Source organism: Westerdykella ornata (genome assembly GCF_010094085.1).
Source record: "Westerdykella ornata strain CBS 379.55 unplaced genomic scaffold EI97scaffold_4, whole genome shotgun sequence".
NCBI classification, from domain to species: Eukaryota; Fungi; Ascomycota; class Dothideomycetes; order Pleosporales; family Sporormiaceae; genus Westerdykella; species Westerdykella ornata.
The window spans coordinates 398,075-420,963 of record NW_022986854.1 but is presented as its reverse complement, the minus strand read 5'-3'; the positions used below and the strand labels follow the sequence as shown (position 1 = coordinate 420,963).

Here is a 22,889-nt window from a genome sequence, read left to right as displayed (position 1 = left end):
ATCCCATCTGCACCCTTCACTTATCAAACCTCACAAAATCTCCCGCACTCACCATGTCCAGGTGGTGGGGTATGGCGAGGGGGTTGTGTGGGTTGGAGAGGAGGATGAGTAGGAAGGGGTGGTGGTTGTGGGAGGTGAGAGATAGCAGTGAAAGTTGAATTAGATTGGATTAGAGTGGAGCGGAGTGGAGTGGATTGCAGCTATTTTATACTGTTGGATCGATCCGGCTTGAGTTCTCTACAAGTAGTGTTCCAACTCTTGCTCATTCTAGTCCTATACCGTATCTGAGTTTGCATCGACTCTTTGAACAGAGTCCAATCGCTGTACCATCCCGGGACCCTTTGCTCCTCATCCTCCCCTCGCTTCTATGCAGGAGAGCCCTGCTCCTTATCACCAGCCCCCTCTTTCCTCCACATCCAAGGAGGGAATAGTAAGCGTTATAACCTTAGTGCATGCAGCGAAATTGACACCGCTGCCCATCCTCCTCCCTCTTCCAGTCCGGCGCCCCATCCTCCTTATCCTCCCTCTTCCAGTCCGGCGCCCCGTCCTCCCTATCCTCCCTCTTCCAGTCCGGCGACCCGTCCTCCTTATCCTGCTCCTTATCACCAGCCCCCTCTTTCCTCCACACCATCCAAGGAGGGAACCGCTCCCCATCCTCCTCCCTCTTCCACTCCGGAAACCCATCCTCCTTAACCTCCCTCTTCGACTCCCTCAACCCCTTCTCCCCCCTCTTCGCATTCGAGCAGAAATTAAAATTGCATCCATTCCGGGCCCAGACGCCCGTGTTGAAACTCACACACCGGCCGATGCCCGTTTCCCGGCGGCGATTGCACTGCGAGTCGCCGCAGATGTTGAGCGGGCCGCACGTGTGCGAGCATGTGGTTTGGTCGGCCGTGACCCAGAGGGCGGAGAAGGAACCTGCGGGACCGCTGGATGTGGAGTTAGTTGGTGGGTTTGTGGAAGGGGTGCGAATAGTATATCAGGGGAGAGGAGAGAATGCAAGACATACCCAGTAATCACACCATTGCCACCCGGGTAACTCGACCCAATATAACTCTGACAATTGGTGTCGCTATAAAAATTGACCTGGCCGGCAGCCGCGAGCGAGACAAGGGCAGCTGAGGCCGAGAGGAAGACGGTCGGGACGTGCATTGTTGGTCGCAAGAAAGCGTTCTCTTAGAGAAGTAGCTGTAGCTGCGAGGGACTAGGATCTTGCTGCGTGGTAAGGAACATTGGGATGGAAGGAGTGGCTGGTTTATATATTCATTATTGGAAGGGTGGTCGGAGAAGGGGGATTTAGACTGGGGATCTGTAGCGTAGAGGATAATGGAGTAGAATCAGCATCGACTTGGCGAATGGCGGATAACGTGAGCAGTGTGGAGTCTGTCCCGTCGGTGTAGGACTGTTTGTGCAGGGGAAGGTAGTGAAGGGTATATGATAGTGCTGAATGCGGTAGTGCGCTAGCCCTTTCAGAGATTGCATAGACAGGGGTGTTTACAACCTTGGAGCAACGTACTCCGTACCTACATCTAACGGCGAACGCGACCCTAGTGAAATAGGCTACGGCGTGGTCCGTAGGCTGGAGAAATTTGGGTCTCTACCTGAGTTGTTAAACTTCAGTACTGCGTTTAGCTACGTATGCCCCCAGGAGTGACAGAAGACATGAAGAGAATGTGATGAAGCCTATACCCGCCAATGACACCTGCTCAGCTACAAAATTTGGCTTCGATGCGCTGATCAATTCCAATTCCTTATAGCACCTCGCCGGGTCTGCAGCGGTGCAGCTGGGAGCTTTCCATCATCATCAAATTTCCCCAGCGTCAGCAGCACGAGCATACAGCCACGCTATGCTCGTGCAACAATATCATTCGCAGCTTCATTGACTCTTCACCTCCCGCGGCCTATGTACAGGCTTGATGAGTAAGCAACCAGCTTCCCGAAGAAGTTGTTGATAGATGTTCGGATTCAGCTGATGCGTAGCGGTGTAGCCTGGGTTTTGCTTAGTGCTTACCATGGGGCCCATGTAAAGGCAGAGTTTTGCTGCCCACGTGCGGATTGGTATTCGTTATTCCAGAAAGGAGGTCCGGGGAGGTAGGTATAGTAGAGGTAATAGTCGGAGATCATTTGGAAGTGCTTGAGGATACCTAGGTATGTCCGGAGGCGAGGGTCCCATTTCCGCTCAACAAACGATGTTAACCCTTTTCATACCGGTGGCAAATGGGTGAAACAAGCCCGCCATCGCACATATACCCCTAACCGAGGGTATCGACATCTTATCCTGACCCTCCCTCCTCCTACTCCGGCAACGCCCTCAACACCCCCTCAAACGCCACAAGCGCCATCGCATTCGCAGGGAACGCCCTCAAAAAGCACGGCACAAAACCCCTCCAATACCCCCTCCAACCCGCCTCTCGATACACCGCCCTCACCGCATCCCTCCACCTCGGGAACCTCCTGTCGGCACCGAGCGAATCGGTCATGATGCGCTGCTTGACGACGTCGGACGGGTACGACGTGATCCAGAAGACCTGGGCGCTGAGTCCGCCAGCCCAGAAATTGATGGCGGGGGCGGACAGCGAGGTGTGGGACTGGAGGGCGCGGGTGAAGAGGTCGTAGGTGCCCCACCAGAAGCAGAAGAAGGAGCGGAAGAGGAGGGTGGAGAGGAGACCGTGGTAGATGCCGCGGATGCCGTGGGATTTGTACTGCGGAGCTGTTAGACAGGAAAAAAAGAATGAAAGGTTAGCGGAGGGACGTACGATTTTCCTGAGGCAGTCGATGGGACCGCTGTATAACCGCTTCGACTTCTCCGCTGCGTATTGCACTTGCAGACGCGCTTTTATGTGCTCCACGGGCGCGGCGACGAATGACACGGTCCAGCCTGCCATCATTCCCGCCACTGCGTGGCCGACGGTTGGAAGTTTGGGCCGTTCCCTGCCGTCTCCGACTCTTCTGGGATGGAACACATTCTCGTTGAGCAGTCTCCGGTATACACTCAGGGAACCCAGCATAATCGAGTCCATGAACCTGCAAAAGCTCAGTCCCAAGTACAGGTCTCCATATCCACGACAGCAAGCACTCACATCCATCCCACGAGCGGCGGGGTCGCGCCCTTATATATCCCCCTAACGCCCTCATTCCTCAACGTCTGCAGCAAGCAATCCACCGGCCCTCGAAAATGACTCTTATCCGTCGTCTGCAACCGGACCTTAATCGTGTCGAATCTACATCCCACATCAACACGCTGGGTTCGCCTGGGGAAGAGGGGTGTCGCTCACGGATGCCCGACTAATTCAACAGATTGGTAGCCATCCTAGACAAACTCGGAAACTCAGCCCTACGCACCGGAAAGCTTCGCAATACCAGAAAACACACCGGCGACGAAGCCCTTGTAATTCTTCGCTCCTCCGCTCTGGGGAACCACTGCGGGGGTCTCGAGGTTCTCTGGCGCGCGGGGCGACTCGGTGCCGATGGGGAGCGTCATGGTCGAGGGCATGAGTGAGAAACTGGGAGAGTTCGACGAGGAGCAAATAGCACTCAGCCCATATTGGGCATGAGGGAGACGAGCATATTTAAAGAATTCCTACGGAGTTGGAGTCTCACGGCGATGTTTAATCCGATCTCGGAGATGCACTAGCTTCCCCGAACACAGCCATTTAAGGAATAGCGCGGGAAAGGTGCCTGCACTACCGGAACTGCCCCTCCACAGCTTTCCGACCCCATGCTCAACACCATGTAGGGCGTAACATATGGCGTGCTAGGCCGACCTGGCCAGCCTCATATATCTTTTCTTTCTACTCCTAGTACAGTGAAGTCAGTGGTACTCAGACGCCTTCCAAGGACATGGACTCCGCAGCAGAGAGCGTCAATCCCGACGCGACGCGGGTAGTAGATTCCAAAAAAGGTACATTCACTCACTCTTTTCATTTTCTCCATCTCCATCCTCCCCCCTCCAGCAGCCGAGAAATACCCAACAAGCTAACATACCCTCTCCCAGTCTGGACAACCCTCATAACAAACACCTCGTACCTCCCGGGCCTCCTGACCCTCGCCTACTCCCTCCGCAAGCACTCCTCGCGCTACCCGCTCATCGCCCTCTACACCCCTTCCTTCCCCGCCTCAGGCCACGCCGCCCTCGACGCCCGCTCCATCCCCAAACAACCCATCCCCTACCTCCTCCCCTCCGCGCCCAAAGACTTCACCAACGACCCGCGCTTCCACGACTGCTGGACCAAACTCGTCCCCTTCTCCCTGACCTCCTACGACCGCGTCGTCCAACTCGACAGCGACATGCTCGTCCTGCGCAACATGGACGAGCTAATGGACCTCGAGCTCGACCCGCCCCAACTAGGAGGCCAGGGGGATAAAGTCTTCGCCGCCAGCCACGCCTGTACATGCAACCCGCTCAAGAAACCGCACTACCCCAGGGACTGGATCCCCGAGAATTGCGCTTTCACGACGCAGCATGCGGACCCGGATGCGGCGCAGATACGGGGCGCGCCGGCTACCGCGGGCCTCGCGATGCCGAATGGTGGCCTGCAGGTCGTGAATCCCTCGTCGGCGACGTACCATCTCATTTCCGAAGCGCTCGCGTCGCCTTCGTCGACGAGTTCGTACGATTTCGCGGACCAGTCGCTCCTCGGGGATCTGTTTCACGAGCGCTGGGTCCCGCTGCCTTATACGTATAATGCGCTCAAGACGATGCGGGAGAAGGGCGTGCACGACGCCATTTGGAGGGACGACGAGGTCAAGAATGTGCACTACATATTGAGCCCGAAGCCGTGGGACGAGGAGGAGGGCAAGGAGAGTCTCGAGAGCCACAAGTGGTGGTGGAAGTATAACAGGGAGAGGTTGGAGGAGGAGAAGAAGGCGGGCATCGATGATGGATTTTGAGGACGAGACAACTCCAAGGACGGATGGCAGCGGTAGGGAGTCGAGATTTGTCTTGGATGGAGATTAGTATTATTAATCATGTTCATGATATCGTCTACCGCGTCTTCCAACTTCTTCTACACGTTCGTTACCCGCTCGCTCTCGCACCCAGTACTCTCCCATATAAATCATCACCTCACCCAAACATATATAAACACGCCAGTGCATCGCCTTCCCCGCCTGCACCACCCGCACGTCTTGCGCAATCAGCAGCAGCAAAAGAAGAAGTAGAAGGAGAAGAAGGAGAAGGTGAAGAGAATCCGCTCATCCCCACAAGCGCGCCACACTCAATATTACAAATCCGTACCGCTCAAAAAGGGGCAAACATAACAGAACCCTAGCAGACACAAAAACCTCTCTGACGGGGGTATAAGCAGGAGAGTGCAGAGAAAAACAGGCAGAGCACAAGGAATGCATCATTCAATCGAGAAAGTCTATTTGGCGCCGGCGGGAAGTTTGACGTTATTGGAGAGCCATGCCTGGGGTTTCACTATTAGCCATTGTCTGTGTAGAGTAGTGTAGGGCGAGTGCTAGGAGAAGACGTACCAAGCCCTCGAAGATGCCCTCGCCCGTGGTTGCGCAACTAGGCTCGACCTTCCAGACATGGTCTTTGGCAATCTTTTCTAGTTGCAGGCGTTCGGAGACTTCTTGGGGGCGCATTGCTGTGGATCAGGTCAGCCATGTCCTCCTATAAGCAACACCTCTCTATCTGCAATGCAGAGCAGGCGGAGCAGATGAGGAAACATACCCCCTTGTAGATCCTGCTTATTCGCAAACACGAGCAACAGCGCGTCCTTCATCTCTCTATCCTGAATGATACGCGTGAGCTCCGTGCGCGCCTCGTCGATGCGATCGCGATCATTCGAGTCGATGACGAAGATGAGACCTTGCGTTCCTGCCCGAGTCGTCAGCAAACAATCACTCTCCTCCAATTCCCCAAGCCTTAACAAAAGGAAAAGAAACAAGGCAGGGAGGAAAACAACCTCTCCCCGTCGACCAAACATGGACCCAGCCCAGAAAAATCCGCAACAACGTACCGGAAAAGTAGTGCCTCCACAGCGGACGAATCTTGTCCTGGCCTCCGACGTCCCACACGTTGAATTTGGTGTTCTTGTATGTGACGGACTCGACGTTGAAGCCGACGGTCGGGATGGTGGTGACGTCCTGGTCGAGTTTGAGTTTGTAGAGGATGGCTGGACAGGGAGAAATATATTAGCAATGGCTCAAGAGAGGGGAACAAGGGCCGCTGCTCCACGCGCAGCGGCTAGGAACGAGGCCGGGGAGGAGGTGAGAGGGAGAGACACTACGTACTCGTCTTGCCTGCGGCGTCGAGGCCCAGCATCAACAGCCGCATCTCCTTGGATCCGAAGATCTTGTTCATCATCTTGGATATTTGACCTCCCATCTTGCCGGTCTAAACAGGTATATGTATCCGCGATGGAGCAGCAATGACGGGTATGGAGAGGATATGAGGGGTGAGGGGTTCGATGGAGTGCACAGTCGGCAGCACGAGCGATGCGGAGGGTCTGAGATGAGTGATCGGTACGAGCGGGTTGAGGGAGATTAGCTGATTTCGCTAGGCTGGATCTATGGGCGAGGTATGGACAGGGCGCAAAGCAATTGACAGCGAGGGTGGGGAGAGAGAAGGTCGTAAATAGGGTCCCGGAAAATCCAAGTAGTAGAAGAGTTGTTTCTTCACCGGTGAGGGAGGTAGGTGGTGGGAGGGAGTTGTGGAGTGGTTGGTAATGATGGTGGAGGGAAGGACTCTGAAACGAGCCTGGCGCGTCGATGCCTTCTGCTGATCGGCCGCAATCTTGGACTCTTCGAACCCTGGGGAAAGGGGGAACCTCCGTCTGGCCCCATCTTATTACCACGGCCCAGTTGACGCCATCAAGATTTTTTTTTATTAAATACAGTAAATGCTGCAATTTTCGCAGTAGATTTCTCTTTTGGCACAGCTGCAGTAGTGGTTCGCAGCATGTTGACAGCTATGCAGGTACCCCTTTTCGCCAGCCGTTATTTACTTGGCCATCGCTCGATCCACCCCTTTAAGATTTATCATCAGCTGCAGTCTGCCGCTGTCGTGCGACATAAAAGATGGAGCTCATGTCTCATCAGTCTGCCATGACGGAAAAATGATAGCTGGAAATATCGTGACACGTCGCACTGCGCTTTGCTATTGCTGACTACTGGGATCGCGGAGCCCCTGAATCTCTCCAGCCCTTCCTACCTAGGTAGTAGAGGTAACTCGGATCGCTTCACGTGATCTGTCTACCCAATGGTTGTCGGCAACGGGCATTTGTTTGGTGCGCTCATGATTGCACATGTCATCGCTATCCCACAGGAACGTCTGCAGATCTATCAACGCCCTACAACTTCTGCTTGTGGTCGTGGTCGCTGATCTCGCAGAACGCCTTGAAAGTCACCATCCCCTCTCCGCCATCCCCATCCGTTTCGCTCTCAAGCACCAACTCTGCTGTGGCACCCACGAAAAATACATAACCCTCTTCAATCTTCTCCTTCTTTGGCCCTACGCTGATCGTTCCTTTGCCCTTCGTGCAAAGCACGATACTGGGCCCGGCAATCGCTTCAAACGTAGCTTTCGCGCCCGTCTTGTTTAAAGCTGTGCGAACGACCGCAAATTCGGGGATGGGCGGGTCGTATAGGGTGCTGGAAGAGTTGGAGCTATATGCAGTGGCATTGAGCGTGACATAGGGGTAATCCGTCGGCGACATCTTCTGCTCGCTGATGGGCGCATACGAGTATGTCAGCATGCTCGTGAGCGTTTCCACATCCTTGAACTTGGGTGTGAAGCCCGCCCGCACCACGTTGTCCGACGACGCCATGCATTCGATGATGTCGCCCGAAAGGTAGGCATGGATGTCGTCCGCCTTGAGGAACATGGCTTCGCCCACGTCAAGCTTGACGTAGTTGAGGAAAAATTGCACAAAGAGACCAATGTCCCCGGGAAATTGGTCGTTCAACCGAATCACAAGGTCGGCAAGCTCCTTTCCTCCGTTGGATAGTCCACCCTCGCCCGCGAATTTCGCGCCTTCGGTCTTGGCAGCTTGAATGAGCTCTTCTACAGCCGAAGCCAAAGTGTCTTTGTCTGTGTTCATGACTTTGGTGAATGCGCTTTGGAGAGCCTTCTTGTTGGCCTGGACGTCCTCCTCTTTCGATGCCGTCTCCTTGCCTTTGACGGTGTTCTCGAAGTTCGTCGCCTCTTCTTCACCGACCAGCTTGCGGAATGAAGGCACAGTCTGCAGGAAGTGGGAGATTTCAGCAAGGGGTCGGAAACCACAGAGTCCGTCGAAGGGTGTGACTGCAATAGTCATTTCCGGCTTGTGGTTATCATCTATGCAACTGGTCAACAATAGGAAACGGCGTGCATCAGGAAGACGCGGCCTCACCGGGGTAGTTCTTCGGATCTTTAGCGTGCAGCTTCTCTGCCAGCTTCTTGTTCGGGTGTGCCTGGATGCTCAACGCCTTGTTGATGGACAAGACCTTGAACAGGAAGGGCAATTTGTTCTCATATTTCTCTGCAATGTCCGTGGAGAGCAAGGCTTGGTTATCCTGCACCAGTTCGAGCAGGGTTCGTTTTGTTTCAAGGTCCTTGGAGGGGAGTGAGGGGTGTGTGCCCATCCATAGCTTAGGCGGTGAGTACCAGGGCCTGATTCATACTCTGGACCAATTGAACAAACCTCTGCGTATGGTTTATCTTCTTGTATGGAGAAGTCGTCTGAAGGAGTTGCAGCCGCGAACTTGGCCGCGGCTGAGTCCTTCCCTACCTTTCCTATGAGCAGAAGTTAGTTCCCCATTAGCAACGTTATGGCGGGGGTTAGGAACGGAACCGCACCCCAGTCGTAACTGTTTACACCTGCGAGATAATGTCAATACAAGCACAGTAGCCGAGATCAGGTCACAATTTACCGCACTGAAGTCGAAACAAGGGAATCTGCATTTTGAAGGGCGCTGAAGCGGACAGAATGACGGCAAGCGGCGGGAATTGGGGTCGAGTGCTGGAGTGCTTCTTGCTGGGTTGTCGAGGGGTCCAAATAAGCTGCGGCTCCACAAGTCGCGTTAGTCCCTTTACGACGGTAGCGCACCCGCTTATGCAGCGTCATCCATGCGCTCGACCCTTGCAGGGACCTCCACTATCCAGCAGCCTCCCAAACCCCAACCAAGTATTTCACCACTTCTTCTTCTACTATAATCCTTCCTGGCGACTAGCAGTGCTACCTCCGGGCGAGGGTCTGAGAGTCGGAAACCCATACGGGTGGCAGCCTCTTTCACCGGCTCACAATGGCCGCCCGCAGCCGGCCTCGGGCGGGTCTGTTGAAGGACGAGGCTGATGAGGAACGTTCTATCTGGAGAGAAATCCAGGAAGATGCCAAGAGAATCGATCTACTCATTGTAAGTTCTCAAAGCATCAAGTCCCCTCTGTTAGATCAACCACAGGGAAGGGGATCGTGAACATAGACTAGCTCAAGAAGCTGAAACACCTTTCGAACTTACGTCGCTGTTGCTTGTATAACAAATCATCACGTTCCAGTCTTCCTTACCTCCGTATACAAACGGCATCCTCTGAAGCATAGCTAACCTTCCGGAGGCACAGCAAAACGCCATTAGCAGGAAGATTGTTGAACTGAATGCTTCACAGACGGTATTAGTAGGTTCGTGCCGGTCCACACAACCCTGACACCCGTTTCCACGCGCGCAGCGACCTCCCATTACTAGGTCTATCTAATCAATCTTCAGATCGCGGTGGAATGGATGCAAGGTCCGACAGCATTGACATCGAGCTGGAGAAGAATCTGCGAGAGAATATCCGCCTGGGCGAGAAGATCAACGAAGAAGGAAATTCTCTCGATGAGAAGTTGCAGATAGTTGCAGCGCTCCGAGACGCTCACGAGCCCGAGGCTCTGCCCGCTTCTCGCTCGGCCTCGGTTGGAAAATCCCAGAGAGACCGACAGATGAAGAGGAAGCTCACCGACACGATCGACGACCGGGACAGTATCGCCGCTGACAGTCCCGTCGGCCATGCCAGCCCCAAGGTCATGGTGTCTACCAAGGATAGGCTCAAAGTCATGGCAGGCGGAAGCAGGGCTGGCTCAGTGCCTGCAGGGAGGGAGAGCAGTGTCAAGGCTGAAGACGTGGAGGGCCAGGAGTTCAAGGGTAAGCCGCGACGTCCTCGCAAAGCTCCGCTTCCTTCTCGGAGGCGTTAGGCGCTCTGCGGCAGGGCAAGGTCGATATTTCCTACTGTCTAGATACCCATGACCGATTTCTCTCTAGTCTTCCTAGTCTCTAGTTCCTTCAACTCTACATTTCCATTTGACGCTCCTATCTCTTATCATTTGCATACTTACGTCTATTTCGTTATTATACTCAGGATACCACAGGAGACACTATATAAAAGGAGGGTGTTAACTCCTATGTAGTAGCTTCGGACAAGCATCGCCTGATCGCAAACACCGAGGTTCTCTACCGCAACAACAAATCCAAGGCAACCGAGGGCGAGGGCATACTCTGCCGTGTAACCGCGGTAATCGGTGAAGGCAAACAACGGCGCTACGAGATCATCGACGCTGATCCAGACCCTCCCACTCCAGCGCAGCCATACCGAGCATCGGTAAATCACCTTGTAGCTATTCCACCTCCGCCGAGCAACCTCGCACTACCCGATCTTAAGATGGGGAAGCAGGTCCTTGCACTCTATCCGGGGACAACCACGTTCTACAAGGCGGAGGTTGTTGCTCCATGGAGTGGTGGTAAGGATGGGAAAGACGAAACAGCGAAAATGGTGAGACTGAGGTTTGAGGGCGAAGATGAGGCGGACAGGGAGATGAGCGTTGAGCGTAGGTATGTACTCCCTGAGAAATGATTGGAATTGGATTTACATGGACGCTGTTGGTTACGAGTTGCACGTCTTGGGAGTTAGGTCTGCGCCGTTAACTTGCTCTCGTTTCGCATGATTTTCATCTAGAATCTAGGATTTAGGGTCTAGGGTTCAGGGAGCGTTTCAGTTGTTGTATATTCCCAATACATCTATAACAGAACTGGCGCTTCTAATAGTTCTACACATACTAACAACCTGTGGACTGCGCTTGTAGTCACTCCAACCGTACAGATGACTGGCCAATCACACTGGAACATAATGCCAAGAATCTAACCACAAATCGTCAACACATCCTGACTCTCACCGTTACATTCCACCCAGGCTCAATGCACAGGGTTACTCTCACAAACCAGGTAACAGACTCTGCCAGTACTCCAGACCTCTCTCGTTTACTGGATCCAACCCATACCCATTCACGGGCCCTTTCGCCCTCATACCATCACTGGCCTCTGAACAATACAGCAACCCGGACCCAGTGACCAGCACTGCCGAACCCAAACACCCCTGCTCCCAGCGAAACACCACTACGCCGCAACCGCATCTTAATCGGCCCTCTCTCCACACACGACCCACACCTCCTCCTTTTCCGAATAATGAGCACATTCTCCTTCCTCGACGCCCCTCCCACCAACATGCCGCGCGTCGCCCCCTCTCCCTCTCCCTCCTCCTCAGCCGCCGCCGCCGCCGCCGCAGCAGCAGCAGCCCAGCAACAACAACAACATCCACATCCGAACGGCATGGGAGGCATGAGCCAGACGCAACCGGGACCACCGAACGGCGGGGGGATACCGATGGTGAACGGGCAGCCGAGCAGCGGACACCAGAGCGATCTGAATTTCCTGTGGGGCGTGGTGCAGCAGCTGAGCCAGGTGTTGGAGGAGAACCGGGCGCAGATGGGCGGGATCGTGAATGGGGTGGCGGCGATTCAGGCGCGGGCCGTGGAGGAGGGCGGGTTGGGAGGGTTCGGGGTGGGGGGGAGTGGGATGGCGAATGGGGATGGGAATGGTGAGTACAATGTAGACCCTTCTTCTTCTTCCATCTTATATCCCCATATTCTTATCTCAACGACGACGCTCCAATGGCTAATCACTTCTCTTTCCAGCACCACCACCACCACCCACCCTCGCCTCTCTAACAACCCAACTCACAACCACGCAATCGCACCTCTCCTCCCTCCAATCCCACACGAACGAACTCACACAACTCATCACCGACTACGAAAACGCACTCACCCTCCTCCTCGACAAGCTCCGCCCCTACGCCTACACCCACACGCAATCCCTCCTCGCGCTGCACAAGCACTACCAGGATTTGCTCGAGAAGGAGCGCGCCGCCACCATGCAGGTCCGCCTCGAGCATGCAGAGTGGCAGGCGGGATTGGGGCGGGTGGCCGAGTACGCTAGGGCGGCGCTGAAGAGCCAGGCCGAGGCGGATCTGCCGTTGAGGAGGGAGGTAAAGGCGCTGAGGGAGGAGAATAGGGTGTTGCGGCGGTTGGCCGGGTGGGAGGAGCGGAGGGACGAGAGTAGCGACGAGGAGGCCGAGGAGAGGAAGACGTAGTGATCTCGCAGATGGGGTATGGGTATTGTTCAGACTATGGATCTTGAGTGAGCACTTTGTATTCTTTGCTGCTGTCGTTTATGCATAGCGCGGCGTTGGGGGTTGTAGGATTTTATGCACGCAGGATGGTTCGATTCCCTCTGTGTGCTACTTCTCCCGGAGATGTAGTGTTATACACATATATACCCAATAACATCACAATACCACGCATCACGACGCGGAAACCCCCACCGAGGCCAAACCCACCCATACACCCCCTCATCAGCACATCCAACTCCAAACCTCCCAAACCTTCATATCCCTCCACCTCCCTGCAACGACACCCTGCCCAGTCACAAAACCCGTCCTCACGCCCAACATCACCCACATACCCTATCCCCAAACCAACCACCACACCACACAACCAATCAAACCGCCCCATCCCACTGCCAAAACCCCCCAGAACCCGCTCACCCGTAAAACCGTCCAAGCACCGGATTCCCCATGGGCCAAAGCACCAATCCCAATGTCAACCTGTACAAGAAAAGCCTCTGGAAGACATGCACATTACGGTTGGGGGATGGAACCGAATATGCTGTTCTAGAGGACAGGGTTATTGGCGTCTGTCTGCGTTTCAGCGTCACGGTATCGAGGATTACCAAAACTCGACGATCCAGACGGTGGATCAGGGGGAGGGGTGGAGGGTGGAGAAGAGGGTGGACTAGACGGTGGGCCAGGCGGTGAAACCAGACACAGGAACGCACGGTGGACCAGAGGACAAGGCAGACGGTAGACCGTACTCGGCAACTGACGGAATTGGCTGAAAAGCACGAGGTGCTGGTGATTCGTTTGACGCAACAGGCGGTGCAACAGGCCGAGAAGCACGAGTTGTTGCAGGTCCGTTATCCAACGGCAGTTCAGACGGCGCTCGAACAGTTGTATCCGAGGAAGATGTATGCGGTGTTCCAGGACGGTTTGACAGCGCTTCCGAAGGTGGAACCGCTGGACCAGACGGAGTGTCAAATGGCCTGTCAAGAATAATGGCAGATGAAGGGCGATTGGGCGCTGGGACATCTGGATTATCTGAATACGACATCCCTTGAAATCTTGACCGTGGTATGGGGTAAGTTTTCCCATTGTTGTACACATGAATCCGCGGGAGAAGGTAGTCTTCGTAGATGATCCTGGCCGCTGGATGTATAGGGTGTGAAGCTAGCGGACCTAGAATGGAATGAGAAACTCAGATTCGCTGTTGGTTACGGTGGAGGTATATTGGAAGAAAGACCTTACCGCGGCGGGGAATTCTCGTTTCTTCCATATGGTGTGATAGCAGCGAAAGTCCCGCGACTCCTTGATCCAATTTATGTGTGTCGAATATGAAACTCTTGTCCAATGGACTCATACGTCGTTCCACGGACTGGAAGACGGAATCGAGGATCTTCTTCGTGTACCCTGTAACGGAGGTTGCAATTGGCGGAAGAGACATGGAAGGCTCCGTGGAGCTGGATGCGCCGTGGGCAGTAGGGTGGTTCGGCTCTTGCGGCGATGGATCATTCGCGCCGTCCACGTTCTCCACGTGAAGTACTTCGGCCTGCATCTCTGATTCCTGAGGCACTGGTTCCCACCGCGGGCTGATGCTCTCCAAGTCGTCTTCGAATAGCTCTGATTCCCGCGTAGCCATGGCGATGCTGATATAATAATGGACCGATATAATAATGCAATATGAAATGAATGTCGACGAGAAACTGTCTCCAATAACGAGGTGTCGTTTGCCTCCAAGATTGAGAGCGAGAGTAGCGAGGGTCGAAGGTAGACAAGGAGTATATGGATCATGACACCTGGGCAGGAATTGACCTCGGGAGCCATGGGTAAGAGCTATCGTCTGAACTGGTTATGGACACCTTCCAGAGACCACCGGACGGTGCCTGGGTACCTTCCCGGCATGGGTTCTCAGAGTTAAGGAAGGCCCAAAGTGTGCTGAGCTCGGTATGTACTTCGCATGAGTCGCTGGTTTGTACATGTCTTCTACCACCCGGCTAGGACATCGTTTACCTTCTTCTTTCTATCATCCTTTAGCAATTCCTCGCCTACCTCTTCCTCAGTAGCAGGCACCTGCACATCTCCAAACCTGTCACCTACTCTCCCAGCGACGCGTATAGCAAGCGTTCTCGTCTGCGCCAGCTCCAAAGCCAGTGGTGCATCTCGTCCAACCAAGTTCGGCTGGATATTCTCCTGGGGTTTCCGGTAAGGCTCCAGCAAGGAAAGCAATGTACGGTAAGTGGTGAGCTTTTGCTGCAAAGTGAGGCGTCGAGCAGAAAGATCCTGGAGTCGTGTGACTGCTTCCATGTATGCATCCTGGTCTACTTCCATAGTGTTGTCGTCGCTGCTCTGAGGCGGGTTGTCTGCTGAGATGTCCCATGTGGAGGGTAGCTTTGAGATGCAGCTATCCAGCGTCAAGTCGTCACCGCGGTACAATGCGTCACCGTCCTCGCCAGCTTCTCGAGCATCGTCGGAGCCTTCAACAGCACGTTCGCCAGCTTCCCAATACAGAAGATCGATCTGCTCTACGACATGGTCTGTCATTTGGCTGCCATAGACTTCTCGTCCATGCCTCTTCAAGTCGCGATTCACTGTTCTGAAGGTTAGCAAGCTGTATTGCCAAGCGCTTAGGACACGAAGATTGGCTCTCCCTAACAGATCCGAACAATAAAGAATAAATAGATTTAGGAGACGGTGTGCAAGCTACAAACCCACCTTTAAGCATGATATCATTCAACACCTTGGTCTGAATCCCTCCTTGCTCCGCTATCTTGAGTAGCCGGTTCGACGGCGGGATGCCTCTTGTGAGGATCTGTTTCTGGCGACGCAGGAAAGCGCGCTTCCTTTCGACTACGGCGGATTGAGACATTGTTCGTATATAACAGGGTAAAGGCAAATGGATGAGTAAGAAATAGGTGAACTGTGATGTTCGAAGGACGCGTTATGCTTCCAAGGTTAGCTTGGCAATCGCGTGAGCACGTGGCGGAAACGGACTAACCCGATCAGGAAGTGGTTGTTAAGGTACAGACAGGGACGAGTACATAAGACACTGTATTCGGATATCAAGATTTACATGTATACAGAATAGTTATTGAAGCGAGTTGAATTAGTTAAGATCATTCCAGCCAACGGCCCTACCCTGGGAAGTCCCACGCAAAGACGTGGGTTACCCTTTACGCACATACCCTGCAGCTCTCATGGGCTATAAGACCGGATATCCTCCTTTCAACTCATGAACTAGCCTCCCCCACCCTCATGCCTCTTCTTCTTCATCAACGCCAACAAGGTCAGACAAGCAACCAACCCGCTCACCTCCCTCTCATCCACTACCAAAATTCCTTCCGGCCGAAGACCCCATTTCTGCGCCCATCTCCCCACCTCTATTCTCTTCTGGCCTGGGCCAGAGCCCCAGACCCTGTACAAAGACATTCTGTGAGCGTGCCATCTCGAGTCAATCGTCCACACGAACTTGGCCGAGTTGTAGCTGAAGGACTCAGTCCGTAGGGCTAGCAGGTTTTTGAGCATATTATCATGTGCTAGGTGTACTGGGTGAGAGCAATACGGGGAGCCTTCGGGAAAGGAGAACACAGTTTTGCCGGTGGTGATCCAGGGGTGCTGCCATTGTGCGATAATATCACCCTGGCTATCACGGATGCCGTAACGGGTACAGAAGCGGTTGTCAGGGTGGGCGGTGAAGAAGGGGGTTGAGGTATGGTCTTTGCGGATCCGTTGGACCTCGTTTTGGAAGCTTTCCGTAAAGCCTGTGAAAGGTGTGGAGATGTCGGAAGTGAGGTCAAAAACTTCGATGTTGTAGGGAGGGAGGAGACCGTGCCAGGAAATCCAGTAGAAGTTTGTGGGCTGAAAAGAAGGGGAGTCTTGAGGAGGTGCAGTGCTGAGGGCGTCAGACCTGTTGGTGGGCACTGAAGATGTATCGGTGTTGGCGTCCTGCTGCCGGGAGTCTGCACGGCGTCTCAGGGTTGTTCCGGTACCAGGTTGCAGATCGTCTAAAGCAATTGTTGTCATTGTGCAAGAGACCGCTGTATTTGTAGAGATGGCGAACAAAATGGTGCTGTGATTGTGACTCCAAAAGGAGTGAACAGTAGTGGTGAGGTCTTCAAAATATCGCTCTAGGCAAGGAGTATTTAAAGAGTATTTAAGAGGGAATTCATGGTCAACATGTTATTATACTGTTTGACCAATGGAAAATTCGGCGCATGAAGGAAAACTGCCTTGCGCAACTAGAGTCTCGTATTCATGCTTGGTGTGGCAGTGCTGAAGAGGATGTCTCGTTATTGGCGACCTTGGCCTGCGAGGCTACCTAGGAGAATTACCGGAAATCAGGTAGGCTCCAGGAGCTCCCGGAGAGAGGTGGGTACGGAAACCGTGCTCTCTCCATTGACAACTATGTCAATGAGTTGTTATAAACCTGGGAACTGGAACTGGACTCAAAGGTGCAGCCGAACACCGCATGGCATGGTTCTAGTGTCCAGCCGCAGCACATTGATCAAGGATGACTACAAAGAACAAAAGGAGAGACGACAAATACTGTGTAGAGAAAGGGAGGGTAGATAGGGAAGTCGACGTCATCCTAGCCGGGACCTGGAGAGCGTGCCAAGGCCCCCACCGGTGAGAAGAGAGCCCACGTGCCCCGCTAACCGAGCCGGGTCAGCTTCGGTATCCACCCCTGGCCCCTGGTGCCATTAATCCGATCTCATAGAGATCTCGCTAGATCTGATAAAGGTCTCACACCTCAGGGCTCTCCTTTTCTCAGTGCTCACACCATTCCAAAACCACCCCACGACCTATTATTCTGCTGGCCCAGGAACTCAACAAACCATCAAATCACAAACGCACAGCATGGCGCCGAATCGCTATGCCACAACCCGTGTGCGACGGTTTGCTGTCGACGGCTGGCTTGTTTGGCGCTGGCTGGGCCGATCCCTAGCGCCATAGCGTCATTGGTCCGCGGGCCGCCCTCTTGCCTTGGTATGAAACGCATTCACAGCGTTCAACAAGCTGGCATTCACTCTTGCATTGCGTTCCTCCACCCTCCTCTGCCTCCTCCGCCTCCTCCTCCGCCCAACGCTCTGCACCTTACACATTGTCCTCCGATCGTATGCCCATGGCCTCCGCTTCATCATAAACACCCTGTTTACCTGCTCTCTCAACTCAGCGATCCGTCCTACTTCGGGCCATCCTCGCCCAGCATTTCGTCATGTCTGTCCCCTCACCAGCCAAGGGCGCCCTATGGCCCAGGGCGACCAGTGTACTGGACTCGGCAAATGCTGGCGCCGCTCAGAGCAACTTCAATCAAAGCATCAAGAATTTCGCGGCCTCGTTATCAACAGCTGCTCTCATTTTTGGCATCCAAATGCTGGCCTTCCTGCTCTTGAGCGGCAACTGGAAATTGAAGCGTTCTAAAAAGGCACACACTCCCACAGAGCGGCAGAGTCTGTTCCATAAGATCTAGTACGTTGTCGTCACAACCTGTTTCGGATCGCTCAGTTGCTAACATCCTCAGTTACTACAAGACATCCTTCGTATCTAAGCGCAAGCGGATAAAGGAGCCCACCGGCGCCATTGAATCATTCAAGAATGTCTTCACAATCAGCGACCGGGAACTCATCCGAGTAGCCGGTGTCGACGGCTACCTCTTTGTGGAATACCTGCAATTCCTGCTCAAGATCTTCATCCCCATGGCTATCGTCATTATGCCTATACTGCTGCCAGTCAATCGTGCAGGGGATGTGCCTGGAGTTTCTGGATTGGACTCCTTTGCCTGGCCAAACGTTGGCGTCCCGGCGAAGCTGGACCGCCTCTGGGCTCATCTGATACTGGCTGTCTGTGTGGTCATTTGGGTTTGCTACAACGTCTACCTGGCTCTCAGGAAATTTGTACGGTTGCGCCAGACGATCCTCACTATGCCCGAACATCGGATCCGCGCTTCCGCCACTACCATTCTCGTCCAGACCATTCCTAGGAAGTGGCTCACGGTGGCTGCCCTGGACGCATTGTATGATGTCTTCCCAGGGGGTATTCGAGACATCTGGATCAATCGCAACTACGATGACCTCCAGGAGAAGGTCAACAAGAGGACCAAGATCGCTCGCACTTTGGAAGCGGCAGAGACAAATCTCATCATTCAATGTACAAAGAGGCACAAAGAGATGGAAGAGAAAAAGGCCAAGGCGGCGGGAACAAAGAAGTCAAAGGAGGAAAAGAAACAGGATGAGGCTGCCGAGAATGAGAGGTTGGCTGCGCATGCGGACCAAGGTATTGCCTCTGGAAATCCGCACCAGATTGAACATACTCTACAGGAGGTTCTCGTCGCCGAGGAAGACTCTAGCTCGTCTTCGTCTTCTTCACGTTCCTCCTCTCCCGATTCTCCTCGAAAGAGCGCGAAGATACCCATCCCCCTCGTTGGTCAAGGGTTTCAAGCTGTAGGAGACGGCATCCTTGAGGTGGGACAGGGCGTCGGGAAGCTTGGCAACAAGGTTGTGGGCGGATTTCGAGGAGCTTTCGGGTCGAAGCATGGGCGGGACAGCCAGGATCCGCCACAAGTGGACGGGGCCAACGATGTACCAGGCTTTTCGCCGACGAGCGCTGAGTTTGAGGGCAGAGGACATAGCTCAGATACATATACTGCCCTGCGCGACCCTAGCAAGGAAAAGTATGACGCAGAAGGGTCGGGCTCGGAACCTACTTCTCCCCGGTCGCCGGTGAACCCACCACCGGAGAAGAAGCCCACTATTACCAATACCGCCCTTGCCGTTATCAAGGATTCGCCGATCAATCCCTTGCGACGCCTTAGCGATTTCGCCAGTCCCCAGCCGTTCCGTGCCGAGGGAGAGGAGTTTCCACTGGAAGCTGACAGGAAAGATAACAAGGTTGAAGTCAAATATGATTACCAAGGCGCCTACAACGAAGGGCTTGAGGAAGACGATGAAACCGCCGTATGGAGGAAATATATCAGGCCGAAGGACAGGGAAACAATGCGTGTTCCGCTAATTGACAAGTCGTGGTGGCCGTCTCTTCCCTTGCTGGGAAAGAAGGTCGATACGATCTACTACTGCCGCAAGGAGCTTGCGCGATTGAACCTCGAGATTGCAGATGATCAGGCACACCCAGAGCGGTTTCCGTTGATGAATTCAGCCTTTATCCAATTCAACCATCAAGTGGCAGCGCACATGGCTTGCCAATCGCTCAGCCACCACATTCCGCGCCAAATGGCTCCACGCACCGTGGAAGTGAACCCGAACCATGTACTCTGGGATAACCTTAGTATGGCCTGGTACATGCGTTACCTCAGGATGTTTGGTGTGGTCATTTTGATTGTCGCTCTCGTCATCTGTTGGGGTATTCCAGTCTCCTTCACTGGCGCCCTGTCCCAAGTCAAGGAACTCGCCGACACTGTGAAGTTCCTCGCATGGCTCAACGATCTTCCTACTTGGCTCATCAGTTTCATTCAAGGTGTGCTTCCGCCAGCCTTCCTTGCGATCCTGTTTGCCATTCTCCCCATTCTCCTAAGGTTCCTGGCTGGAGTTACCGGAACTACCACAACCGGCGAGCGTGAGCTTCTGGTTCAGAACTTTTACTTCGCCTTCGTCTTCATTCAGCTGTTTCTGGTCGTCTCTATCTCGACCGGTATTACGGCTACGATTGAGCAGCTGATCAACAACCCCATCAGCGTCCCGCAGACACTGGCCCAGAATCTTCCGAGAGCAGCTAACTACTTCTATTCGTACATGATTCTGCAGGCACTCAGTATCAGCTCCGGTACGCTGCTGCAAATCGCCGCCGTCCTTATTTTGCTCGTCAGCCGCTTCCTCGACACGACACCACGACAGAAGGTCTCTAGAGTCCTAAGTAGGCCAGGCATTAATTGGGGAACCATGATCCCCGTGTACACCAATTTTGGTGCTATTGGTGAGCACCAAAGACTTTTATCGATCGATCTAGCTTACAGGTACTGACTCTTTGCCAGGCTTGATCTACTCCGTCGTGTCGCCTTTGATTATGCTTCTCATGCTGCTGACCTTTGGTCTCTTCTGGTTCACCTACCGGTATCAAATGATCTACGTATCCTATGCCAAGGCTGAGACGAATGGCTTGATCTTCCCCAAGGCGATCAACCAGCTCTTCACTGGTCTGTACTTCATGGAGCTCTGCCTGATCGGCCTGTTCCTTATCCAAGATGGCCCGGGCAGTGGTAGGCCTTGCTTGCCGCAGGCCATCATCATGATCGTCACGCTAGCTTTCACCGTCTTGTTCCAGGTCCTGATCAACAGGGCTTTCGGGCCCCTCTTTCAATACCTCCCCATCACCTTCGAGGACGAAGCCGTCCAACGAGACGAGGAGTTCCAACGCGCCCAGGCCAACCGCTGGAAAAAAGAAGGCGACGAGGAAGACAAGTCCCTCGACGGTGAACTCGAAGCCAAAGAAAAGGAAGAGTGGCGCCAAAGCAAGCTCCTCGAAGAGCAAGACGAAGCCGAGCGCCGCAACTCGCGTGGCTACATGACCGAGGTACACGACGCCTACGAAATGAAACAAATGGAGAAGTCTCGCTCCAGACAGAGTCTCGGTGTTGTTGATAGCTCCCATTCCCGTCCCCAACGACAGAGCTGGGCCGACCGGTCGCGCAGTCGTTCCCGCTCCACGGCGAACAAACGCCACTCGCACGTGCATAAACAAAAGCAAACGGCAGCCAGCAACCCGCTCGAGCGCCTCACGCACGTCGTCCGCACCGGCCTCGGCGACGTCATCGACGAGGTCCAACGACCTGTGCGGGACATTGAATCGCAAGTGCTTCCTTCGGCGAACCTCTTCGACGACATTGACGACACGCTCGAGGACATTGAGCCGGAGGCGAGGCAGAAGCTGATCAAGCGGTCCTTCCAGCACCCCGCGACTCGGGCGATTCAGCCGTGCGTGTGGATCCCGAACGATGCGTTGGGGGTGGCGAGGGACGAGATTGAGAGGACGAGCCGGTTCAGCGAGCGGATCTGGATCTCGAGCCAGAATGCGTGGGTCGATGCTGGAGGGAAGGTGGTGTATAGGGGGTTGCCGCCGGATCGGGATCCGTTTGAGAATATCGAGGTGTAGATGGGGTAGGGGAGTGTACATGTACATGTACCCGTCCGTGTAGGATTCCGGGTCTTGATTTTGCGGCACTTGGAATGATGGCTTTTGGAGTTCTTGTTTCCGTCTGTCGTGGTTTTTGCTTGCATTGCGGTGTTTGGTGCATGGTGGGTGGCCGGCGGAAAACGGTGGGAGATACCCCCTTTCCTTCCCTTTTTCCTATATCCGCAGCGAGGAGGGTTGCATGGGCTTCTTCAGCGAGAGGATAGATGAATAGCATTCATGATGTTCTTTCAATGGGTCGGTAATATATGTATTGTATGTACAATGCAGTAACAGCAGATGTTCAGACGGGCAAATAGACAGACAGTAGCTTCCTAAGCGAATCCACCCTTTATATATACACATACATACGTCTCTCTCCTTTTCTCCGTACAAGTCTCTTGATTTGAGCTCCGCTGACGAAATGCCAGTTCTCAACGTTCCCAACGTCCCTAGGACATGCAGGCACTCTGCGCACCTGGTACTAGTGGCCCTTCTCATCCTGCATCCCGATGGCGGGATCCGGCGCCTCGGGGTGCTCGCGCTTCGCCTGCGCCACTTGGCCCTTGGTGTCGCGGTCCGAGGTCGCGGTGCCGCCGTTCCCGCGTTTTTTGCTCCTGTGAGGGACATGGGTTAGCACGGGGGGTGATGGGATGATGTTGAGGGGTATTGGGGTTGAGGAGATGGGTAGAAAGAACAATAGGGGTTGATAATAATATATAACAGCCGAGGACTGAGCGGAGGTTTTTTAAACGAGGGGGAGGCGGGGTACGTACTCGATGCCGCTCTTGACGTTGCCCGTCTGGGGCTCCATGTCGTCGTTGCGGGCGAGCTTGTCCATGGCGTGCTCGTCGTCGGGCAGGTTGGAGGTGGAGACGCGGGGGGTTTGGCCTAGGGGGTTTTTGCTTTTGGTTTCTTTGCGGGTGGGGGTTGTGTGGGTGAAGGGCCGGGAGGATTGGAGGGATTGGAGAGGTCGGAGAGAGGAGGAGGAGGAAGGCGGTTTGATGGGGAGGCCACGGGGGAGGCGGAGGCGGCGGGTTGGTGGCATTGTGGTGTTGGAGGGAGTTGGTTAAGATTGGTGTGGGTTTTGCGGGATGTAGGTAGCTGGGGAGGAAGCTTGCCCGGGTGGGAGAGAGGGGAAAGGTATGAGGTGCGTTTCGAGGTGGACTTAAGTGTCAATTGGAGGTAGAGAAGGTAATGTAGAACGGAAAGGTGAGCGTCTAGGAATACGAAGTAGAAGTACAAGTTGCCTCGGAAAACCCGCCTCCCACCCTTCCATCCCATCTTAGCGCTTCATGAGTGAACTTTCTGTGGTGAGGTGAGGTATGATGCGCGATGACGATGTGTTTCCTGATCCCCGGTCCTCTAG

At 54.2% G+C, this 22,889-nt stretch overlaps 12 protein-coding genes across 12 annotated transcripts; 4 read left to right on the top strand and 8 right to left on the bottom strand.

The window, feature by feature from the left end:
- Positions 1-171: 171 nt before the first annotated feature.
- On the bottom strand, positions 172-1,392 carry EI97DRAFT_413562 (uncharacterized protein). Its single transcript, XM_033796800.1, has 2 exons — positions 1,010-1,392; positions 172-929 (listed from the first exon to the last, which is right to left on the bottom strand). The coding sequence occupies exons 1-2, from the start codon at positions 1,150-1,152 to the stop codon at positions 446-448; spliced, it is 627 nt and encodes a 208-aa protein (XP_033656292.1). The 5' UTR covers positions 1,153-1,392; the 3' UTR covers positions 172-445.
- Positions 1,393-1,989: 597 nt separating this feature from the next.
- On the bottom strand, positions 1,990-3,219 carry EI97DRAFT_431004 (mitochondrial carrier). Its single transcript, XM_033797828.1, has one exon. It carries the CDS (start codon positions 3,084-3,086, stop codon positions 2,295-2,297), a length of 792 nt encoding a protein of 263 aa, XP_033656291.1. The 5' UTR covers positions 3,087-3,219; the 3' UTR covers positions 1,990-2,294.
- Positions 3,220-3,463: 244 nt separating this feature from the next.
- Positions 3,464-4,989, top strand: EI97DRAFT_218201 (nucleotide-diphospho-sugar transferase). The gene is made up of 2 exons (XM_033793847.1): positions 3,464-3,901; positions 3,995-4,989. Exons 1-2 carry the CDS (start codon positions 3,841-3,843, stop codon positions 4,888-4,890), a joined length of 957 nt encoding a protein of 318 aa, XP_033656290.1. The 5' UTR covers positions 3,464-3,840; the 3' UTR covers positions 4,891-4,989.
- A 137-nt stretch (positions 4,990-5,126) lies between these two features.
- EI97DRAFT_218077 (ARF/SAR superfamily) lies at positions 5,127-6,525 on the bottom strand. Its single transcript, XM_033793846.1, has 5 exons — positions 6,241-6,525; positions 5,967-6,122; positions 5,678-5,824; positions 5,476-5,591; positions 5,127-5,408 (listed from the first exon to the last, which is right to left on the bottom strand). Exons 1-5 carry the CDS (start codon positions 6,332-6,334, stop codon positions 5,364-5,366), a joined length of 558 nt encoding a protein of 185 aa, XP_033656289.1. The 5' UTR covers positions 6,335-6,525; the 3' UTR covers positions 5,127-5,363.
- Positions 6,526-6,882: 357 nt separating this feature from the next.
- EI97DRAFT_431001 (mannose-6-phosphate isomeras-like protein) lies at positions 6,883-8,945 on the bottom strand. Its single transcript, XM_033797827.1, has 3 exons — positions 8,860-8,945; positions 8,340-8,806; positions 6,883-8,284 (listed from the first exon to the last, which is right to left on the bottom strand). The coding sequence occupies exons 2-3, from the start codon at positions 8,569-8,571 to the stop codon at positions 7,299-7,301; spliced, it is 1,218 nt and encodes a 405-aa protein (XP_033656288.1). The 5' UTR covers positions 8,572-8,806; positions 8,860-8,945; the 3' UTR covers positions 6,883-7,298.
- Positions 8,946-9,096: 151 nt separating this feature from the next.
- On the top strand, positions 9,097-10,898 carry EI97DRAFT_430999 (uncharacterized protein). Its single transcript, XM_033797826.1, has 4 exons — positions 9,097-9,342; positions 9,539-9,602; positions 9,688-10,104; positions 10,368-10,898. The coding sequence occupies exons 1-4, from the start codon at positions 9,232-9,234 to the stop codon at positions 10,808-10,810; spliced, it is 1,035 nt and encodes a 344-aa protein (XP_033656287.1). The 5' UTR covers positions 9,097-9,231; the 3' UTR covers positions 10,811-10,898.
- A 559-nt stretch (positions 10,899-11,457) lies between these two features.
- EI97DRAFT_372377 (uncharacterized protein) lies at positions 11,458-12,382 on the top strand (the record flags this gene model as incomplete). Its single annotated transcript, XM_033795345.1, has 2 exons — positions 11,458-11,830; positions 11,928-12,382. The coding sequence occupies 2 exons, from the start codon at positions 11,458-11,460 to the stop codon at positions 12,380-12,382; spliced, it is 828 nt and encodes a 275-aa protein (XP_033656286.1).
- Positions 12,383-12,942: 560 nt separating this feature from the next.
- On the bottom strand, positions 12,943-14,214 carry EI97DRAFT_218017 (uncharacterized protein). The gene is made up of 2 exons (XM_033793845.1): positions 13,652-14,214; positions 12,943-13,582 (listed from the first exon to the last, which is right to left on the bottom strand). Exons 1-2 carry the CDS (start codon positions 14,040-14,042, stop codon positions 13,083-13,085), a joined length of 891 nt encoding a protein of 296 aa, XP_033656285.1. The 5' UTR covers positions 14,043-14,214; the 3' UTR covers positions 12,943-13,082.
- A 172-nt stretch (positions 14,215-14,386) lies between these two features.
- On the bottom strand, positions 14,387-15,269 carry EI97DRAFT_372350 (uncharacterized protein; the record flags this gene model as incomplete). Its single annotated transcript, XM_033795343.1, has 2 exons — positions 14,387-14,991; positions 15,116-15,269. 2 exons carry the CDS (start codon positions 15,267-15,269, stop codon positions 14,387-14,389), a joined length of 759 nt encoding a protein of 252 aa, XP_033656284.1.
- A 187-nt stretch (positions 15,270-15,456) lies between these two features.
- On the bottom strand, positions 15,457-16,621 carry EI97DRAFT_218000 (uncharacterized protein). Its single transcript, XM_033793844.1, has one exon. The coding sequence runs from the start codon at positions 16,421-16,423 to the stop codon at positions 15,638-15,640; it is 786 nt and encodes a 261-aa protein (XP_033656283.1). The 5' UTR covers positions 16,424-16,621; the 3' UTR covers positions 15,457-15,637.
- Positions 16,622-17,177: 556 nt separating this feature from the next.
- EI97DRAFT_430994 (DUF221-domain-containing protein) lies at positions 17,178-21,845 on the top strand. Its single transcript, XM_033797825.1, has 3 exons — positions 17,178-17,869; positions 17,922-20,326; positions 20,385-21,845. Exons 1-3 carry the CDS (start codon positions 17,616-17,618, stop codon positions 21,500-21,502), a joined length of 3,777 nt encoding a protein of 1,258 aa, XP_033656282.1. The 5' UTR covers positions 17,178-17,615; the 3' UTR covers positions 21,503-21,845.
- Positions 21,766-22,374, bottom strand: EI97DRAFT_430993 (uncharacterized protein). Its single transcript, XM_033797824.1, has 2 exons — positions 22,297-22,374; positions 21,766-22,137 (listed from the first exon to the last, which is right to left on the bottom strand). The coding sequence occupies exons 1-2, from the start codon at positions 22,359-22,361 to the stop codon at positions 22,005-22,007; spliced, it is 198 nt and encodes a 65-aa protein (XP_033656281.1). The 5' UTR covers positions 22,362-22,374; the 3' UTR covers positions 21,766-22,004.
- Positions 22,375-22,889: the final 515 nt, after the last annotated feature.

What these genes read in the sequence shown, in the direction of transcription:
- EI97DRAFT_413562 (XM_033796800.1), bottom strand. Translation starts at nt 1,152, where the DNA reads ATGCACGTCCCGACCGTCTTCCTCTCGGCCTCAGCTGCCCTTGTCTCG. An exon ending in GGCAATGGTGTGATTACTGG is followed by an intron (nt 930 to 1,009) that starts GTATGTCTTGCA and finishes CTCCACATCCAG; the next exon opens with CGGTCCCGCAGGTTCCTTCT.
- EI97DRAFT_431004 (XM_033797828.1), bottom strand. Translation starts at nt 3,086, where the DNA reads ATGGATGTGAGTGCTTGCTGTCGTGGATATGGAGACCTGTACTTGGGA.
- EI97DRAFT_218201 (XM_033793847.1), top strand. Translation starts at nt 3,841, where the DNA reads ATGGACTCCGCAGCAGAGAGCGTCAATCCCGACGCGACGCGGGTAGTA. An exon ending in GGTAGTAGATTCCAAAAAAG is followed by an intron (nt 3,902 to 3,994) that starts GTACATTCACTC and finishes ACCCTCTCCCAG; the next exon opens with TCTGGACAACCCTCATAACA.
- EI97DRAFT_218077 (XM_033793846.1), bottom strand. Translation starts at nt 6,334, where the DNA reads ATGGGAGGTCAAATATCCAAGATGATGAACAAGATCTTCGGATCCAAG. An exon ending in CGACGCCGCAGGCAAGACGA is followed by an intron (nt 6,123 to 6,240) that starts GTACGTAGTGTC and finishes CTCCCTGTCCAG; the next exon opens with CCATCCTCTACAAACTCAAA. An exon ending in AGGGCATCTTCGAGGGCTTG is followed by an intron (nt 5,409 to 5,475) that starts GTACGTCTTCTC and finishes GTGAAACCCCAG; the next exon opens with GCATGGCTCTCCAATAACGT.
- EI97DRAFT_431001 (XM_033797827.1), bottom strand. Translation starts at nt 8,571, where the DNA reads ATGGGCACACACCCCTCACTCCCCTCCAAGGACCTTGAAACAAAACGA. An exon ending in AGATCCGAAGAACTACCCCG is followed by an intron (nt 8,285 to 8,339) that starts GTGAGGCCGCGT and finishes CCAGTTGCATAG; the next exon opens with ATGATAACCACAAGCCGGAA.
- EI97DRAFT_430999 (XM_033797826.1), top strand. Translation starts at nt 9,232, where the DNA reads ATGGCCGCCCGCAGCCGGCCTCGGGCGGGTCTGTTGAAGGACGAGGCT. An exon ending in TTCACAGACGGTATTAGTAG is followed by an intron (nt 9,603 to 9,687) that starts GTTCGTGCCGGT and finishes ATCAATCTTCAG; the next exon opens with ATCGCGGTGGAATGGATGCA. An exon ending in GGAGGGCCAGGAGTTCAAGG is followed by an intron (nt 10,105 to 10,367) that starts GTAAGCCGCGAC and finishes ACTCCTATGTAG; the next exon opens with TAGCTTCGGACAAGCATCGC.
- EI97DRAFT_218017 (XM_033793845.1), bottom strand. Translation starts at nt 14,042, where the DNA reads ATGGCTACGCGGGAATCAGAGCTATTCGAAGACGACTTGGAGAGCATC. An exon ending in AACGAGAATTCCCCGCCGCG is followed by an intron (nt 13,583 to 13,651) that starts GTAAGGTCTTTC and finishes ATTCCATTCTAG; the next exon opens with GTCCGCTAGCTTCACACCCT.
- EI97DRAFT_218000 (XM_033793844.1), bottom strand. Translation starts at nt 16,423, where the DNA reads ATGACAACAATTGCTTTAGACGATCTGCAACCTGGTACCGGAACAACC.
- EI97DRAFT_430994 (XM_033797825.1), top strand. Translation starts at nt 17,616, where the DNA reads ATGTCTGTCCCCTCACCAGCCAAGGGCGCCCTATGGCCCAGGGCGACC. An exon ending in AGTCTGTTCCATAAGATCTA is followed by an intron (nt 17,870 to 17,921) that starts GTACGTTGTCGT and finishes TAACATCCTCAG; the next exon opens with TTACTACAAGACATCCTTCG. An exon ending in CACCAATTTTGGTGCTATTG is followed by an intron (nt 20,327 to 20,384) that starts GTGAGCACCAAA and finishes ACTCTTTGCCAG; the next exon opens with GCTTGATCTACTCCGTCGTG.
- EI97DRAFT_430993 (XM_033797824.1), bottom strand. Translation starts at nt 22,361, where the DNA reads ATGGACAAGCTCGCCCGCAACGACGACATGGAGCCCCAGACGGGCAAC. An exon ending in AACGTCAAGAGCGGCATCGA is followed by an intron (nt 22,138 to 22,296) that starts GTACGTACCCCG and finishes TGTCCCTCACAG; the next exon opens with GAGCAAAAAACGCGGGAACG.